The 17708-nt window shown below is 43.3% G+C and overlaps 1 protein-coding gene across 3 annotated transcripts in view; it reads right to left on the bottom strand.

Annotated features, from left to right (window-relative positions):
- Positions 1 to 2902: 2902 nt before the first annotated feature.
- BTF3L4 (basic transcription factor 3 like 4) overlaps positions 2903 to 17708 on the bottom strand; it is a 21360-nt gene continuing 6554 nt past the window's right edge. For all 3 annotated transcript variants that reach the window (XM_077278201.1, XM_077278199.1, XM_077278200.1), the window contains exons 2-6: positions 10073 to 10133; positions 7484 to 7597; positions 6952 to 7153; positions 4762 to 4821; positions 2903 to 3567 (exon numbers count right to left, since the gene is read on the bottom strand). In XM_077278201.1, coding sequence (XP_077134316.1) covers positions 3521 to 3567; positions 4762 to 4821; positions 6952 to 7153; positions 7484 to 7597; positions 10073 to 10126 — 477 coding nt within the window. In that variant the 5' untranslated portion in view covers positions 10127 to 10133 and the 3' untranslated portion in view covers positions 2903 to 3520. The remainder of the gene's footprint in view (positions 3568 to 4761; positions 4822 to 6951; positions 7154 to 7483; positions 7598 to 10072; positions 10134 to 17708) is intronic.

Raw genomic sequence — 17708 nt, 5'->3', positions numbered from 1 at the left:
CAACAAGAAAAAGTTGAAGGCAAACATTTATCATCCGCTTAAATCCCTTACAAAAGGTAGAAAAAGAAAAAAAATACGAATCCCTCCCTCCCTAAACAAAACAATGGATTTTGGGTACTCCCCATAAAAGGGCTCTTGGAGCGTTCTTTGGAGGACACCGGTAACCATGGGTGTATGCTACTGACACTATGCAAAAAAAAGTTGGCTCCTCAGTGGGATCCAACCACCGAGTGGCTCAAAACAAATCGTTTTATTTTAGTGTCAGTAGGAGGCGCAGTCAGTCAGCACTCAGACCCGTTCTACCTTAGAATCCCTTAGAGGGGGGAGAAAATTATGGGAACAGATGTAAGAATGTACCCAAAATATGTATATATTCCTAATGAGAAGTGTCACCAGACACCCTCAATAACGGAGTGGTTCTGCATGTGGGGACCACAGACTACATCTCAGCACCAATGCTTTCTGGCTGTTTTGGTCACTTTTGAATGTTGGTTGTGCTTTCACACTCGTAGTAGCATGAGACGGACTCTACAACCCACACAAGTGGCTCAGGTAGTGCAGCTCATCCAGGATGGCACATCAATGCGAGCTGTGGCAAGGTTTGCTGTGTCTGTCAGCGTAGTGTCCAGAAGCTGGAGGCACTACCAGGAGACGTGGAGGGGGCCGTAGAAGGGCAACAACCCAGCAGCAGGACTGTTACCTCAGCCTTTGTGCAAGGAGGAACAGGAGCACTGCCAGAGCCCTGCAAAATGACCTCCAGCAGGCCACAAATGTGCATGTGTCTGCACAAACGGTTAGAAACCAACCCTATAAGGATGCTCTGCGTGCCCGACGTCCACAGATAGGGGTTGTGCTCGCAGCCCAACACCGTGCAGGACGCTTGGCATTTGCCACAGACCAGGATTGGCAAATTTGCCACTGGCACCCTGTGCTCTTCACAGATGAAAGCAGGTTCACACTGAGCACGTGACAGACATGACAGAGTGTAAAGACACCATGGAGAGCGATCTGCTGCCTGCAACATCATTCAGCATGACCGGTTTGGCAGTGGGTCAGTAATGGTGTGGGGTGGCATTACTTTGGAGGGCCGCACAGCCCTCCATGTGCTCGCCCCAGGTAGCCCGACTTCCATTAAGTACCGAGATGAGATCCTCAGACCCTTTATGAGACCATATGCTGGTGTGGTTGGCCCTGGGTTCCTCCTAATGCAGGACAATGCCAGACCTCATGTGGCTGGAGTGTGTCAGCCGTTCCTGCAAGTTGAAGGCATTGAAGCTATGGACTGGCCTGCCCGTTCCCCAGACCTGAATCCGATTGAGCACATCTGGGACATCATGTCTTGCACCATCCACCAACGTCACGTTGCATCAGAGACTGTCCAGGAGCTGGCAGATGCTTTAGTCCAGGTCTGGGAGGAGATCCCTCAGTAGACCATCCGCCGCCTAATCAGGAGCATGCACAGGCATTATGGGGAGGTCATACAGGCACATGGAGGTTACACACACTACTGAGCATCATTTCCCTGCCTTGAGGCATTTCCACTGATGTTGAATTAGCCTGTAATTTGATTTTCCACTTTGATTTTGAGTATCATTCCAGATCTCCATGGGATATTAATTTTTATTTACATTGATAATTTTTATGTTTTATTATTCTCAACACATTCCACTATGCAATGAATAAAGATTTGCAACTGAAATATTTCATTCAGTGATATCCAGGTTTGGGATTTTAGTGTTCCCTTTATTTTTTTTGAGTAGTGTATTTTCCCAGTCACAGTGAGATGGACACCATTGCTAAAGTGGATGTAACATGTAACCCAAGCTTCTCCCACCTTATTCCTGGAGGCGCCAGGGAACCTTCTGAGCATTTTGCTTCCAAAACGGTTTTTAAATCATAGACCACATTATAGCAGCATGTGTTTATTATAGAAGACAAGGTATAATTATCATGGAAACCACTTCCCATTATGTAACCAGAACATGATCATCACAAGCTTATGCCGTCTTTTACACACCCGTCCGATCATATACCACCATTTATTGATCACTGGGGGGGGGGGGGGGGGGGGTGTCTTTGGGATCACTCCCGAGAACCAAGGTGCCACAGTACTGGAAACCTGTGCAGGAAAAATCTGAGCGCACATTAAGAGCGAGTGAAAAAAAAAATGCAGCCCCTTCATTCCCAGAGGGCAGACCTCCAGCTATCATTAAATGATGCAAATACTCCTTTACATCTTTTTTATACTTTTCCACCTTTGAGTAACCAGTCCAGGTCATAAAGTCTGATTATTTAATTTCTCACACAGTAACTTTGCCCATAAGTAAAGCTGGTGTGAATGAATTTGCAGGACCGTGTGAGTAATCTGTGCCTGTTGGACAAGAGACCTGAGAACCACGTCTTACTTGCCGGCATCTGCAGCTTTTTTTTTTTTTTTGATTTGTCAGCCTGATGCACTAAGTTCCGCCAGGACTTCTGGTGGAAAACAAAAATACCCATATTCATAAGCACATGGTCCGCTGCGTAAGCAGACAGAAAACAGATTCACCTCAACGAGACTTATAAATTCTGTTGAGCCAAGTTTAATTTTGCCATTTTCTTCAGGGGAAAAGTTGGGCGACAACTGGAAAAAGTATTAACATGCAAATGGCTGCAAAAATTTCTATGATTGAGCAGTTCCATACATATTAATTGTGCCGGTTATGCAGTGTGTGCAAGGATTTCTGTAAGCCCTATGAATGGCACAATCCTAGAAATTTCTGCAACAGTCTTGCTGTGTTTGAATAAAGTCTCAACGCTCCCGCATTTTTTTTTTTTTTTTTCTTAAAGGGAGTCTGACACCACAGAATGACTGCTCGAACCAAGTGAAGGCATTCTGTGCGGACACTCCCTTAAAATAAAAAAAAGCTATTAATTTTAGCAACAATGACACTGCAAATACATATTCATGCTGCAAATTAAGCAGCATGCCAGCTGTCCGGTATTAAAATTCATTCAAGTAACTAAAAGTCAGCTGCAATACCAGTCACAGCCCACAGTATAGTGGCAGGCCCTTTTTCTAACCATGCACATCCCGTTTAAGAACATTTTACCAGTCTCAGATTTGTCTCCTTATACCCTTTGCATAATTTCAGGGGGAAAAAAAATTAAATAAAACATTGAAACAAGTGTTTTATTTCTACTGAAAGGAGACGAGGACAAGAAGTGTTACTGGAGCTTTCTGCTCACCAAATGGCACTGCAAGGCAGACACCAAACGTTGCGTTTTCTTTTTGTTTTTTTTCTCAGTCTCTCCAAAAAAAATGGCAAGTCCTGGGAGGAAAGTGCAAAACGCAAAATAAACAGCAAGAAAAATGCTGCAGTAGCATTGTTAAAATACAAAATATTTATATTATGGATCTATTAACACGTGATGTTTCATGGGAAAACTTTGGAACCACACAGCCGATTTTTTTTTTTCTTTTAGGATTTTTTGTTGAAATCAAGTCCATGTTATCTTCCAAAAGTTTGCAACAAGTTTTTCAATTTGCTTCATTTTTTGATGCTTCGTCAAAATTCTCTACAAGTTCTGTAAAGGGAAGAAAAAAAAAAAAAGTTAATTTAAGAAAAAATAAAAAACAAACAATCATTATTGGACAGGTAGTTGGTAACATGCCTGTTCTGCCCAGCGCAGAGGTCACGGACCTCTTACCGGCTTATTCTGCCGCTTCCACGGAAATCATGTCAGAGCAGCGGCTTCTCTTCCTCTCTGCTGATGGGTCTTCACCGCCAATGTCATACCGATTGGCACGTGGCTCCCTGCTGCATAACTGCGGGGAGTCGGCTGTCAATCAGCATGACTCAAAATAACGCCCTGACGACTGAGCAGCCCACAAGAAGAATTGTTCTGTGAACTTGGAGCAGATGAAATCACCAGTAGGAGCAGTCAGTGACCGCTTTGAGCCAGCACCAGGTAGAACAGGCAGGTAGTTGCCAACTTTTTTTTTTTTTTTTTAAACTAGGAGCCTAGTTTAGTCCTAGATAACCTCAGTTAAGGTGAGGCCAAAACAGAGAAGCAATTAGCCGCTGAGGTTTTGTGATTGTTTTAACAGTAGTCACTTGATTTTGCAGGGGAAGATCTGTCATCTGCAAAGCCAGGTCTTTAGAAATGCACAATAGGAGCTGGAAGGGGGAAACCGGCCGGACAGGACGGGGAATTCGGCAGAACAAGGCGGGACAGGGAGGGTTTTAACTGAGTGACTGGGAATGGAGGAACGAACACATGATAAATCCCAGGTACTGGGGCTTGGGAATTTACTATACCGTAAACAGAAAAAAAGAAAGACAGAATAAGCTTTTTCAATCAAATAAAAATTGAAAGAATTATATGACCCATTTTGGGAACAAGTAGAGTTTTCAAGCTGTGCAATAGCAGAAATCTCATGTCACGTTTTTACAGTCACATTTTATTAGCACTGTATCTTGAAAAGTATTTTCACTGTAAACTTACCCCCAAATCATGAAAATTTATCACAATGTAATGTGCACAAGTATCTATAATTGGTTCTTAGAGGAAAGCCTGATTTAGGCAGGTTCACATATCAAAGGTTCTCCTGACAAACTCTACAGACTCCTACATGATTATGAATATATCGAGCCCGGGTCAGCAGATCTGCGGCCGATCCAAGTAAAAACTGACGCACAGATCAGCTGCGGTTGTGTGAACCAGGGCTTTATATCATGAACACTATTTCCATAGAGCTTTAGACAAAACGTTACTTACCTGGGACATCGTCATCCTCCTCTTCTATGTCCTCGGGTTTAGGTGCCTTACAATCCAATACTATAAAACAATTATAGAAGAGACACAATCAGCTACAATCACCTTGCAAATAGTCTTATTGAAACCTTAGGGAGGAGGCAAAAAAACAGGCAAAACTGGAAATGCAAGTGGAGGCAGCTCAAGAGCAGCGTGATGAATAATTCATGGCCATGTAATGAAGCTGTCTAGGGCCGGCAAGCATTTGCTCTGCATTTGCAGCTACCCTGGTGTCAGTATACCCATTGCAGGCAGCATGGAGGTCTGCGGCAGCTGTTGGCTATATTTATATATGTATTTACAGCACAGCCACCCTGAGTTCTGGACAGATTTAGAAATGAGTGAGAAGAGACAAGTAGTGTGCGAAATCAGCCAGGTGATCACAGCCACCTAATAAAAGAGGGCTTACATTTCACTAGAACAGTTACCGATTGCTCTAAAGTTCTCTCCTCAGAAACAGAAATCTAGTTTTATAGTTCACTGGTTTATTACCCAGATAGCACGCACAGCGCTTGCAGGCTCCATGCTTTTACAGCCTGCTGGTGGCTCTTAGAAGCAGCTGCCAGCCTGGATTGCCGAAATGCAACCATCTTCAGTCCCCCTGCGCTGCTCCCATGCTGCAGAGGTAAAGCTGCCTATGATAATGGCCTGGGAGAGGGCTGAGTTCAGCCCAGAGGCGAGACCATGCTGCTGCTCTGAGCTGTCAATCTTCAGGTTCACACCCCCCCCAGAACTAGAGGAGCGCTGCGCTGAGTAAATCCCCTTTAAATGAGAAGTTTTGACCCTGTGAACAGCACGTCTGGAAATGTAACTTCATGTACCATTTTAGAAGCAGCATTAATTTGCAAGAAGTTTTAATCCGGCACTGCTCCCTCAAGTTCCCAGGGCTCTCTGCATTAAAGAGGTTGTCCGGGCTATATAGAAAACTAGCGAGTGTCAACATGCTGGAGCATAGCACTATGCAGACACTCATTGTTAGGGTACACTCAATCACAATCCCAGTGATCGTCACATGTACATTCCATATTTAATTTTATACACTTGCGATCCTGAGCTGACCATATTCTCTTCGCCTTCTCAATGGTTCAAATTAAGAGAAGCAAAAGAAAACAGTCGGCTTGTGATCTTAGGGTATGTGTCCACGTTCAGGATTGCATCAGTATTTGGTCAGGATTTTTCATCAGTATTTGTAAGCCAAAACCAGGAGTGGAACAATTAGAGTCAAAGTATAACAGAAACATATGCACCACTTCTGCATTTATCACCCACTCCTGGTTTTGGCTTACAAATACTGATGAAAAATCCTGACCAAATCCTGATGCAATCCTGAACGTGGACACATACCCCAACATTTGCAAGTTGCATGAGATTTCCTCAAGCCTCAAACACAGCGCTGAGTCTGCTCTGTGTGCATATACCATGCCGGTGTTACAGCTGGAAGTGGGCACCACATAGGTAAGGATATGCCACGGTGTACAATATTTTATTCAGTGTGAATTAATGGCCAGTGTATGCCTACCACACAGCTATAGAGTGGCATATGTCAGAGGTATACACTGGGGAATATGCAGAGCAAACCTCTGGGGGGGGGGGAACCTGTACAACACCAAAAGGAATTTAGGATTTTTGGATCATTGAAGGCAATATGAATTTTTCTCTATGTTTAAAAGGACTCGAGACTAGTGATGAGCGAATATACTCGTTACTCAAGATTTCCGAGCATGCTCGGGTGTCCTCCGAGTATTTTTTAGTGCTTGGAGATTTAGTTTTCGTCGCTGCAGCTGAATGATTTACAGCTATTAGCCAGCTTGATTACATGTGGGGATTCCCTAGCAACCAGGCAACCCCCACATGTACTTATGCTGGCTAACAGATGTAAATCATTCAGCTTAGGCGATGAAAACTAGGTCTCCGAGCACTAAAAAAAAAAAAAAAAACTCGGGAGGACACCCGAGCGTGCTCGGGAAATCTCAAGTAACGAGTATGTTCGCTCATTACTACTCGAGAGTAATTGTTCTGCAAGATCTTCTTGTGAAATACTTGCTAGCTGCACGGTAGCCCAAACTATACAAGATGCATCAACCAGTTTACAATTCTTGTCTATTAGAATCCAAATAAACAAGAGCGTTTATACATCTATTTCTGGGCTCTTACCCTGGCGGGGGAATTGTTCGGCTAGCTTGCGGAGACTTGTGAGGCTGTCTGCTCCCAGTTGACTTAGGATACCTGGGAGCATTTCTGTGATCTGCTTGGCTTCTGCGTGACCATTGATTGCAAATGTGTTGGCAGAGAGGGAAGCCTGAACCTTGGGGTTGTTGAAATGGATAACTGTGCCGTCGTCTTTAATCATATTAACCTGTGGCGTAAATCAGATTAAAAAATTAGGGGAAAAAAAAACAACAAACAATCGCTGTTGTCCAAAACACGATGTGCACGTCTTATGACGTAGAAAGTTATCGGATATGAAGCCCACATGCACGACGACCCACCAGCACGTACAGGAACATCATGGGTGCTTGATGGCCACATATTTTACATGGTATGAGGGCATAAGGCATATTAGGCATCCAGTAACTTGACTTCAGCCACTGTGCCAGTACTGGAACAAGACATTCTGGTTTGGAGGGCAGCGCTTAAGACCAAACCTTTACTTCTTAATAGGGCTGCAATTTTTAAGACCGCTTACCTCCTCAATACCAGCAATGTTATTTACTGCCAGTTTCTTGAGCGAGCTCTGAAGTTTCTTGTCATCTGCTGTTGCTGTTCTGTGTACAACCTTCTTCTTTCTGCGGGCTGTTCCCTAGAGGGAGACAAATATGGTCCTCAGTGAAATACAAGTATAAGCCATCATCTGTGGATGTTAACCCCTGTGTCAGCGCTATAGAGATCTTGTTAACACTCACTGCTGCACAGCTTTCTGCAATTCCATCATAGGGTGGGTTAGAAGTATCTGATCGAGGCAACTGATCGCTGGGACCCCCTACGATAAGGAGAACAGGGGTCCCTTGAATCTCCCCTGTGCGAATAATGTGCAGGTGATGTGCTTTGCTGCGCCACTCAATGCCGACAGGATTGGCAGAGCACTGGATTAAAACATCGCTGACAATGGAGCAGCAGCATGTATGGGACTTGGGGACCCCTGGTCTCAAAATAGCTGGGGGGGGGGAATATCTGTGTGAAAGCCCAGCGATCAGAAACATTACCTATCCTATCAATAGGTGAAAGGATGAGTGTTGCGCTTTAGGGGCTGTCCAAAAAGCACAACCAAGGTAAAAACTTGCTGATCAGCTGAGTCCGACTGCCGAGACCCTCACTGTTAACTGTGTTCTGAAATGTCTGGATATGTGTACTCCGCTCCATTCATTTTTTTTAAGGGACTGCTGTAAAAAGCTGAGCACCGTACCTAGCTATCTCCAGGAGTCCCATAGACAATGAATGGAGCAGAGCGCACATGTCTGGCCACCTCTCCATTCAGATGGGGCATTCAGAGACTTATTCTTGGGATTGGTGGCAGCCGACTGTGGTTGAGAAATGGGCTTCCAACTACTGGCTGCTATAAGTTTTGCTTTGAAGCTCAAAATATTTCTCAGTTTTGACATTTAATGATAAACAGTTGACCCTTTTTCAGACAAGTGTTCTGCCCTGGCTCCAGTTTGTTAACACCTTAATGACCAGAGGTATTTTTGGTATTGCATTTTCATTTTTTGCTCCCCTTATTCCAAGAGTCATAATTTTTTTTATTTTTTGGTCAAAATGGCCATGTGAGGGCTTGTTTTTTTGCAAGATGAGTTACATTGGTTTGAACATTTCGTGTACAGGGAAAAAACGGGAACAAAAATTCAAACTATGGAGAAATTGCAAAAAAAGTGCAATCCCAGTTTTTTTTTTGTTTTGCTTTTTTACTATGTTCACTAAATGCTAAAACTGTAAAAAAACGGCCATTATTCTCTAGGTCATTAAGAGTTCATAAACACCAAACATGTCTAGGTTCTTTTTCATCTAAGTGGTGAAAAAACACTCAAACTTTGTTAAAAACACCATATTGCACTAGTGTGTAGTGGCTGCTCTCGGGTACCGAAGCCCACACGGCTCTGCTCACTGTGTAGTGGCTGCTCTCGGGTACCGAAGCCCACACGGCTCTGCTCACTGTGTAGTGGCTGCTCTCGGGTACCGAAGCCCACACGGCTCTGCTCACTGTGTAGTGGCTGCTCTCGGGTACCGAAGCCCACACGGCTCTGCTCACTGTGTAGTGGCTGCTCTCGGGTACCGAAGCCCACACGGCTCTGCTCACTGTGTAGTGGCTGCTCTCGGGTACCGAAGCCCACACGGCTCTGCTCACTGTGTAGTGGCTGCTCTCGGGTACCGAAGCCCACACGGCTCTGCTCACTGTGTAGTGGCTGCTCTCGGGTACCGAAGCCCACACGGCTCTGCTCACTGTGTAGTGGCTGCTCTCGGGTACCGAAGCCCACACGGCTCTGCTCACTGTGTAGTGGCTGCTCTCGGGTACCGAAGCCCACACGGCTCTGCTCACTGTGTAGTGGCTGCTCTCGGGTACCGAAGCCCACACGGCTCTGCTCACTGTGTAGTGGCTGCTCTCGGGTACCGAAGCCCACACGGCTCTGCTCACTGTAGTGCAGACGTCTCACACTGCATTCCTCGAGGGCTGCAAACAGGTCAGGTTTTCAGGATTTCCTTGTATTGCACAGGTGATAATTTAATCGCCTGCACAGAATGATTCCAGCGCCTTGTGCAATGCTAAGGAAATCTTGAAAACACACATGGTCTGAGGCCCTTGAGGAATGCAGTTTGAGACACCTGCTGTAGTGGCTGCTCTCGGGTACTGAAGTGTACCAAGCTCTGCTCTGTGTAGTGGCTGGTTTCGGGTACTGAAGCTCAGAACAATTCACTTCAATGGGAGATGAGCTGCAGCATCAGTAAATTGTTCCTAGCTCCCAATAATGAAGTATAAAAGTTGTCTGTATACATTTGTTGAAATTTAGATGAACCTATAAATTTAGAAATACTAAATATGTATTGGCAGAGCCCCCAATGCGCTAGATTTTAGCATTCCCAATCGTTAGTACATAATTATCCCCTCATTCTGAAATAAACATGCGAGCTCAGCTGCTTAGGAGGGTCGTCTGAAACAGGCGACAGCTATCGAATATGCATGAAGAGCTCAAGCATATTCAGCAACACAGTAAGGAGGGGGGAAAAAAAAAAAAAAGGGAAGAGGTTCACAGATTCACAAACCGTTATATATATGGATACTCACCTTACCACCTATCCGGACCTGAGCTTGAAGTTTCGCTAGTTTTTCTTGATTCATGGTGAACCTAAAAATGAATTCAAATGAATTAAAAGAAAAATATTAATCATGAGCAGACTAAACATCTCCATAAATTACAGATATCTGTGGGCACAATACATAAGTAGCTCATTTAGAGCTATTAAAAGTCCTCATATGGATCAGGTGACTAGAACCATCACCAGCCGGATCACTACAGTATCTTCTGTGTGGGCCAGAAGGCACTTTCTCTATGTAAAGACTTACACAAATGTTCCAAGGTGTGAGCAGGAAAGAAAAAGCTGCAGTCACCTGATGCAAGAAAGGGACCAGAGCAGCGCTGGAAACAGCAGAGGACGTGCGACCTGAAATATTTTACTGCACAAACTCAAACGTCATGTTCTAGACAGCACATGCTGTTTACACAGGATGAAACACACAAGAGAAAATCCGCACTCACAGCTGGTTAGATCAGAGACACCGGGTTACCATACTGAATGCACATCTGAGTTGCTAGTGTTAGAAGACGGGGTGCTCCAAGCACAATTCACAATCCACGATCCATAAGAGGTTTAAGAGAAAGGGCACTCACCGTCAGAAGTCTTTATCAATATAGTCCTTTATTGTGGCATAAAAACATCTTAGTAGCAAGGTCTTACAGGAGAACGGGGGTGTCACGAGACGACGGACCGTTTCGCGCTTCTACAGGTCTTGTAGAAGCGCACAAGCGCGAAACGGTCCGTCGTCTCGTGACACCCCCGTTCTCCTGTAAGACCTTGCTACTAAGATGTTTTTATGCCACAATAAAGGACTATATTGATAAAGACTTCTGACGGTGAGTGCCCTTTCTCTTAAACCTCTTATGGATCGTGGGCTGTTTACACAGGATTATGTGCTGCCGAGAACATTGATTATTAAGCAAGCCTAAAAATAACCTAACAAGCAAAACGCTGAGTGAGTGATTGCTAGGCTGAATATAGGTTGCAATTATTGCATGCCCATCACAAAGTGTCATTGTCTGGAAACCTTTAAACATCGCTTTATAGGGTAATTAATAGTAATGCACAAATCCCAAGCTACAAAGTTGCCAGCGTCACCCAGCCTATCTAACCCTGCTCCACCCAGAGGAGATTTTAATTAAGAGTGGATACATGTCGCTAGTGGTGGGAAATATCCCGGGAAGATTTATTTAATCCAGATGTCAGGTAATCACTATGCTCTCTGCAGAATAAAGCGAAATCTTGTTGTAAAGAAAAGCAAATGGCAGGGAGCAGACAAAAATGGAAGCACCAGATCAGCATTTCTCAGTGGTCAGGGTCATAGAGCGGTCACTACTATCCCCAGAGAGGATCACGTTTTTACTACAGAGGATCTGAAGAGCAACTAAACTTAGGGTCTATTCCGACGGTGCGGAAGAAACTGCATAAAAGCCAAGTGTTATTGTAGTTTACATGTAGAAAAAAAAAATGCAACAAAAATCACATGTAGTTGTGACTGCACTTGAAAAGACAAACTTTCAGTGTTATAACTACACAGTTTGTCATGAGGCGAAAGACAAGTCGATTAATGGGGATTGCAAGCTAAAGAAGTGTACGGAGAAATATGCACGCCCGTGCCAGGGCTGTGGAGTCGGAGTCCATTTTGGTGGAGTCAGAGTTGGTGTCATGGAAATTGATGAGTCTGAGGTTTGGCTTAAAGACTCCACAGCCCTGTCAGCCCTCAGTAGAAGAAGGTTTAGAAACCCTGATCTAGTTTATCGGGAGGTCCTGACACTTCCTTGACAGACGCCAAGAAAATTGTTAGTCTGTTGGATTTTAAAGTGTCGTGTCCTGTCTTGTTCTCTCAGGAGATAAGCAGACAGGAGAGTTGTCTGCTGGTGGTTTACTCCCTCTATCTCCAATGTAACAACACGTATGATCCTTTGGGCTGTGGGTAAATGCCTACATGGAAGTCAGGGGGAATAGTTGTCAGATGGACAACAAAAGCTATTGCTACAGGTTGAATGTTAAGACCCTTTCACATGGTCATGATGATGAATGACCAGTGTAAAAAAAATAAATAAACCAACAAAAGGGAACAAACTCTAATTTGATGTCGGCAGCACATTGCCCCATGTTAACAGGGGACCAACAATACAGAAACAGTATGAAGACGGAACAATTGCAGTTACGATCCTTTTGCCCAGCTTGTGACTGGTAAGTTACCCATCCCCATGTTACTGGCAGAAACAGCTTTAGAGCAAGATGCAATGAATACTGCTAACTTTGCTGCATGGCAAAGGAATAAATCTGGAATCACATTTTCTTTGCAGAATATGGACGGGATGTTGTAAAGTGCCATCCACACTGCTGTTACTGTAACCTGCGGCAGGACCTTTCTTCTGGTAAATCCACTGCACCATTAACCTAAGGGGACGCACATTCCCATAGAAATTAATGGAACTATTCACTCATCCACATTGACGAATCCAGATCTGCTAAACGTAGTGCAGTACTATCCTCACCCTGTGTCGCAGATCAGCTCAATTAACCCCTTAAGCCCCGAGGGTGGTTTGCACGTTAATGACCGGGCCAATTTTTACAATTCTGACCACTGTCCCTTTATGAGGCTATAACTCTGGAACGCTTTGACGGATCTTGGCGATTCTGACATTGTTTTCTCGTGACATATTGTACTTCATGTTAGTCATAAAATTTATTCGATATAACTTGCGTTTATTTGTGAAAAAAATGGAAATTTGGCGAAAATTTTGAAAATTTTGCAATTTTCCAACTTTGAATTTTTATGCCCTTAAATCACAGACATATGTCATGCAAAATACTTAATAAGTAACATTTCCCACATGTCTACTTTACATCAGTACAATTTTGGAACCAAAATTTTTTTTTGTGACGGAGTTATAAGGGTTAAAAGTTGACCAGCAATTTCTCATTTTTACAACACCATTTTTTTTTAGGGACCACATCTTATTTGAAGTCATTTTGAGGGGTCTATATGATAGAAAATACCCAAGTGTGACACCATTCTAAAAACTGCACCCCTCAAGGTGCTCAAAACCACATTCAAGAAGTTTATTAACCCTTCAGGTGTTTCACAGGAATTTTTGGAATGTTTAAATAAAAATGAACATTTAACTTTTTTTCACACAAAATTTATTTCAGCTCCAATTTGTTTTATTTTACCAAGGGTAACAGGAGAAAATGGACCCCCAAAGTTGTTGTACAATTTGTCTTGAGTACGCTGATACCCCATATGTGGGGGTAAACCACTGTTTGGGCGTATGGCAGAGCTCGGAAGGAAAGGAGCGCCATTTGACTTTTCAATGCAAAATTGACTGGAATTGAGATGGGACGCCATGTTGCGTTTGGAGAGCCCCTGATGTGCCTAAACACTGAAACCCCCTACAAGTGACACCATTTTGGAAAGTAGACCCCCTAAGGAACTTATCTTGATGTGTGGTGAGCACTTTGACCCACCAAGTGCTTCACAGAAGTTTATAATGCAGAGCCGTAAAAATAAAAAATCATATTTTTTCACAAAAATGATCTTTTCGCCCCCAATTTTTTATTTTCCCAAGGGTAAGAGAAGAAATTGGACCGCAAAAAATGTTGTGCAATTTGTCCTGAGTACGCTGATACCCCATATGTGGGGGTAAACCACTGTTTAGGCGTATGGCAGAGCTCGGAAGGAAAGGAGCGCCATTTGACTTTTCAATGCAAAATTGACTGGAATTGAGATGGGACGCCATGTTGCGTTTGGAGAGCCCCTGATGTGCCTAAACACTGAAACCCCCTACAAGTGACACCATTTTGGAAAGTAGACCCCCTAAGGAACTTATCTTGATGTGTGGTGAGCACTTTGACCCACCAAGTGCTTCACAGAAGTTTATAATGCAGAGCCGTAAAAATAAAAAATCATATTTTTTCACAAAAATGATCTTTTTGCCCCCAATTTTTTATTTTCTCAAGGGTAAGAGAAGAAATTGGACCACAAAAAATGTTGTGCAATTTGTCCTGAGTACGCTGATACCCCATATGTGGGTGTAAACCATTGTTTGGGCGCATGGCAGAGCTTGGAAGGGAAGGAGCGCCATTTGACTTTTCAATGCAAAATTGACTGGAATTGAGATGGGACGCCATGTTGCGTTTGGAGAGCCCCTGATGTGCCTAAACATTGAAACTCCCTACAAGTGACACCATTTTGGAAAGTAGACCCCCTAAGGAACTTATCTAGATGTGTGGTGAGCACTTTGACCCACCAAGTGCTTCACAGAAGTTTATAATGCAGAGCCGTAAAAATAAAAAATCATATTTTTTCACAAAAATGATCTTTTTGCCCCCAATTTTTTATTTTCCCAAGGGTAAGAGAAGAAATTGGACATCAAAAAATGTTGTGCAATTTGTCCTGAGTACGCTGATACCCCATATGTGGGTGTAAACCATTGTTTGGGCGCATGGCAGAGCTTGGAAGGGAAGGAGCGCCATTTGACTTTTCAATGCAAAATTGACTGGAATTGAGATGGGACGCCATGTTGCGTTTGGAGAGCCCCTGATGTGCCTAAACATTGAAACCCCCCACAATTGACACCATTTTGGAAAGTAGACCCCCTAAGGAACTTATCTAGATGTGTTTTGAGAGCTTTGAACCCCCAAGTGTTTCACTACAGATTATAACGCAGAGCCGTGAAAATAATTTTTTTTTTTTTCTCAAAAATGATTTTTTAGCCCCCAGCTTTGTATTTTTACAAGGGTAACAGAATAAATTGGACCCCAAAATTTGTTTTTCAATTTGTCCTGAGTACGCTGATACCCCATATGTGGGGGGGAACCACTGTTTGGGCGCATGACAGAGCTCGGAAGGGAAGGAGCGCCATTTGGAATGCAGACTTAAATGGATTGGTCAGCAGCCGTCACGTTGCATTTGCAGAGCCCCTGATGTACCCAAACAGTACAAACCCCCCACAAGTGACCCCATATTGGAAACTAGACCTCCCAAGGAACTTATCTAGATGTGTTTTGAGAACTTTGAACCCCCAAGTGTTTCACTAAAGTTTATAGCGCAAAGCCGTGAAAATAAAAATTCCTTTTTTTTTTTCACAAAAATGATTTTTTAGCCCCCAGTTTTGTATTTTCACAGGGGTAACAGGATAAATTAGACCCCAAAAGTTGTTGTCCAATTTGTCCTGAGTACGCTGATACCCCATATGTGGGGGGGAACCACTGTTTGGGTGCATGACAGAGCTCGGAAGGGAAGGAGCGCCATTTGGAATGCAGCCTTAAATGGATTGGTCTGCAGGCGTCACGTTGCATTTGCAGAGCCCCTGATGTACCCAAACAGTACAAACCCCCCACAAGTGACCCCATATTGGAAACTAGACCTCCCAAGGAACTTATCTAGATGTGTTGTGAGAACTTTGAACCCCCAAGTGTTTCACTACAGTTTATAACGCAGAGCCGTGAAAATAAAACATCTTTTTTTTCCCACAAAAATGATTTTTAGCCCCCCAAATTTTTATTTTCCTAAGGATAACAAGAGAACTTGGACCCCAGAAGTTGTTGTTCAATTTGTCCCGAGTACGCTGATAACACATATGTTGGGGTAAACCCCTTTTTGGGCGCACGGGAGAGCTCGGAAGGGAAGGAGCACTGTTTTACTTTTTCAACGCAGAATTGGCTGGAATTGAGATTGGACGCCATGTCGCGCTTGGAGAGCCCCTGATGTGCCTGGACAGTGGAAACTCCCCAATTCTACCTGAAACCCTAACCCAAACACACCCCTAACCCTAATCCCAACGGTAACCCTAACCACACCCCTAGCCCTGACACACCCATAATTCTAGTCCCAACCCTAATCCAAACCGTAAATGTAATCCAAACCCTAACCCTAACTTTAGCCCCAACCCTAACTTTACCTCCAACCCTAGCCCTAACCCTAACCCTACCCCTAACCCTAACCCTAAACGTGACTGAAATATGTGGCACTGAAATACGTGGCACTTAAATACGTGATACGTGGCACTTAAATACGTGGCACTGAAACACGTGGCACTGAAATACGTGATACGTGGCACTGAAATACGTGGCACTGAAATACGTGGCACTGAAATACGTGGCACTGAAATACGTGGTACTAAAATATGTGACACTGAAATACGTGATACGTGGCACTGAAATACGTGATACGTGGCACTGAAATACGTGATACGTGGCACTTAAATACGTGGCACTGAAACACGTGGCACAGAAATACGTGATACGTGGCACTGAAATACGTGGCACTGAAATACGTGGCACTGAAATACGTGGCACTGAAATACGTGGCACTGAAATACGTGGTACTGAAATACGTGGCACTTAAATACGTGGCACTTAAATACGTGGCACTTAAATACGTGGCACTATGACTGTCAGAAAATGTTCATTAAACGGTTAGGGGTAGAGTTAGGGTTAGGGTTTGGATCCCTTTATCACCTTGATGGTGGTGGGTGGCTTTTCAGTGTGTTTTCTGTTTTTTTCCAATAAAAACGCATGCGTTTTTAACGCAAACGCATGTGCTTAAAAACGCAAGAAAATACTGCAGGTTGTATTTCTGAAAATGAACGCATGCAGAAAAAAAACGCATGCGTTTGAAAACGCGACCAAACGCGTACAAAAAACGCATGCGTTTTCAATGTTAAATATAGGGAAAAAACGCATGCGTTTTTTTGTGCAAAAAACGCTGCAGACAAACGCAAGTGTGAAACCAGCGACGCTTTTTATAGCAAAAAAGTTTTTGCGTCTCCACATTTTGAGACCTATAATTTTTCCACATTTTGCTCCACAGAGTCATGTGAGGTCTTGTTTTTTGCGGGACGAGTTGACGTTTTTATTGGTAACATTTTCGGACACGTGACCGCTTTTGATCGCTTTTTATTCCGATTTTTGTGAGGCAGAATTACCAAAAACCTGCTATTCATGAATTTCTTTTGGGAGAGGCGTTTATACCGTTCTGCGTTTGGTAAAATTGATAAAGCGGTTTTATTCGACGGGTCAGTACGATTACAGCGATACCTCATTTATATCATTTTTTTATGTTTTGGCGCTTTTATATGATAAAAACTATTTTATAGAAAAAATAATTATTTTGGTATCGCTTTATTCTCAGGACTATAACTTTTTTATTTTTTTGCTGATGATGCTGTATGGCGGCTTGTTTTTTGCGGGACAAGATGACGTTTTCAGCGGTACCATGGATATTTATATCAGTCTTTTTGATCGCGTGTTATTCCACTTTTTGTTCGCCGGTATGGTAATAAAGCGTTGTTTTTTGCCTCTTTTTTTTTTTTTTTTTTTCTTACGGTGTTTACTGAAGGGGTTAACTAGTGGGGCAGTTTTATAGGTTGGGTCGTTACGGACGCGGCGATACTAAATATGTGTACTTTTATTGTTTTGTTTTTTTTATTTAGATAAAGAAATGTATTTATGGGAATAATATATATTTTTTTTTTATTATTTATTTAGGAATTTTTTTCTTTTTTTTTTACACATGTGGAAAATTTTTTTTTTTACTTTTTTACTTTGTCCCAGGGGGGGACATCACAGATCATTGATCTGGCAGTGTGCACAGCACTCTGCCAGATCTGCGA

This window comes from Ranitomeya variabilis, chromosome 8, assembly GCF_051348905.1.
Source record: "Ranitomeya variabilis isolate aRanVar5 chromosome 8, aRanVar5.hap1, whole genome shotgun sequence".
Lineage (NCBI taxonomy): Eukaryota > Metazoa > Chordata > Amphibia > Anura > Dendrobatidae > Ranitomeya > Ranitomeya variabilis.
This window is presented reverse-complemented; position numbering and strand designations above follow the sequence as displayed.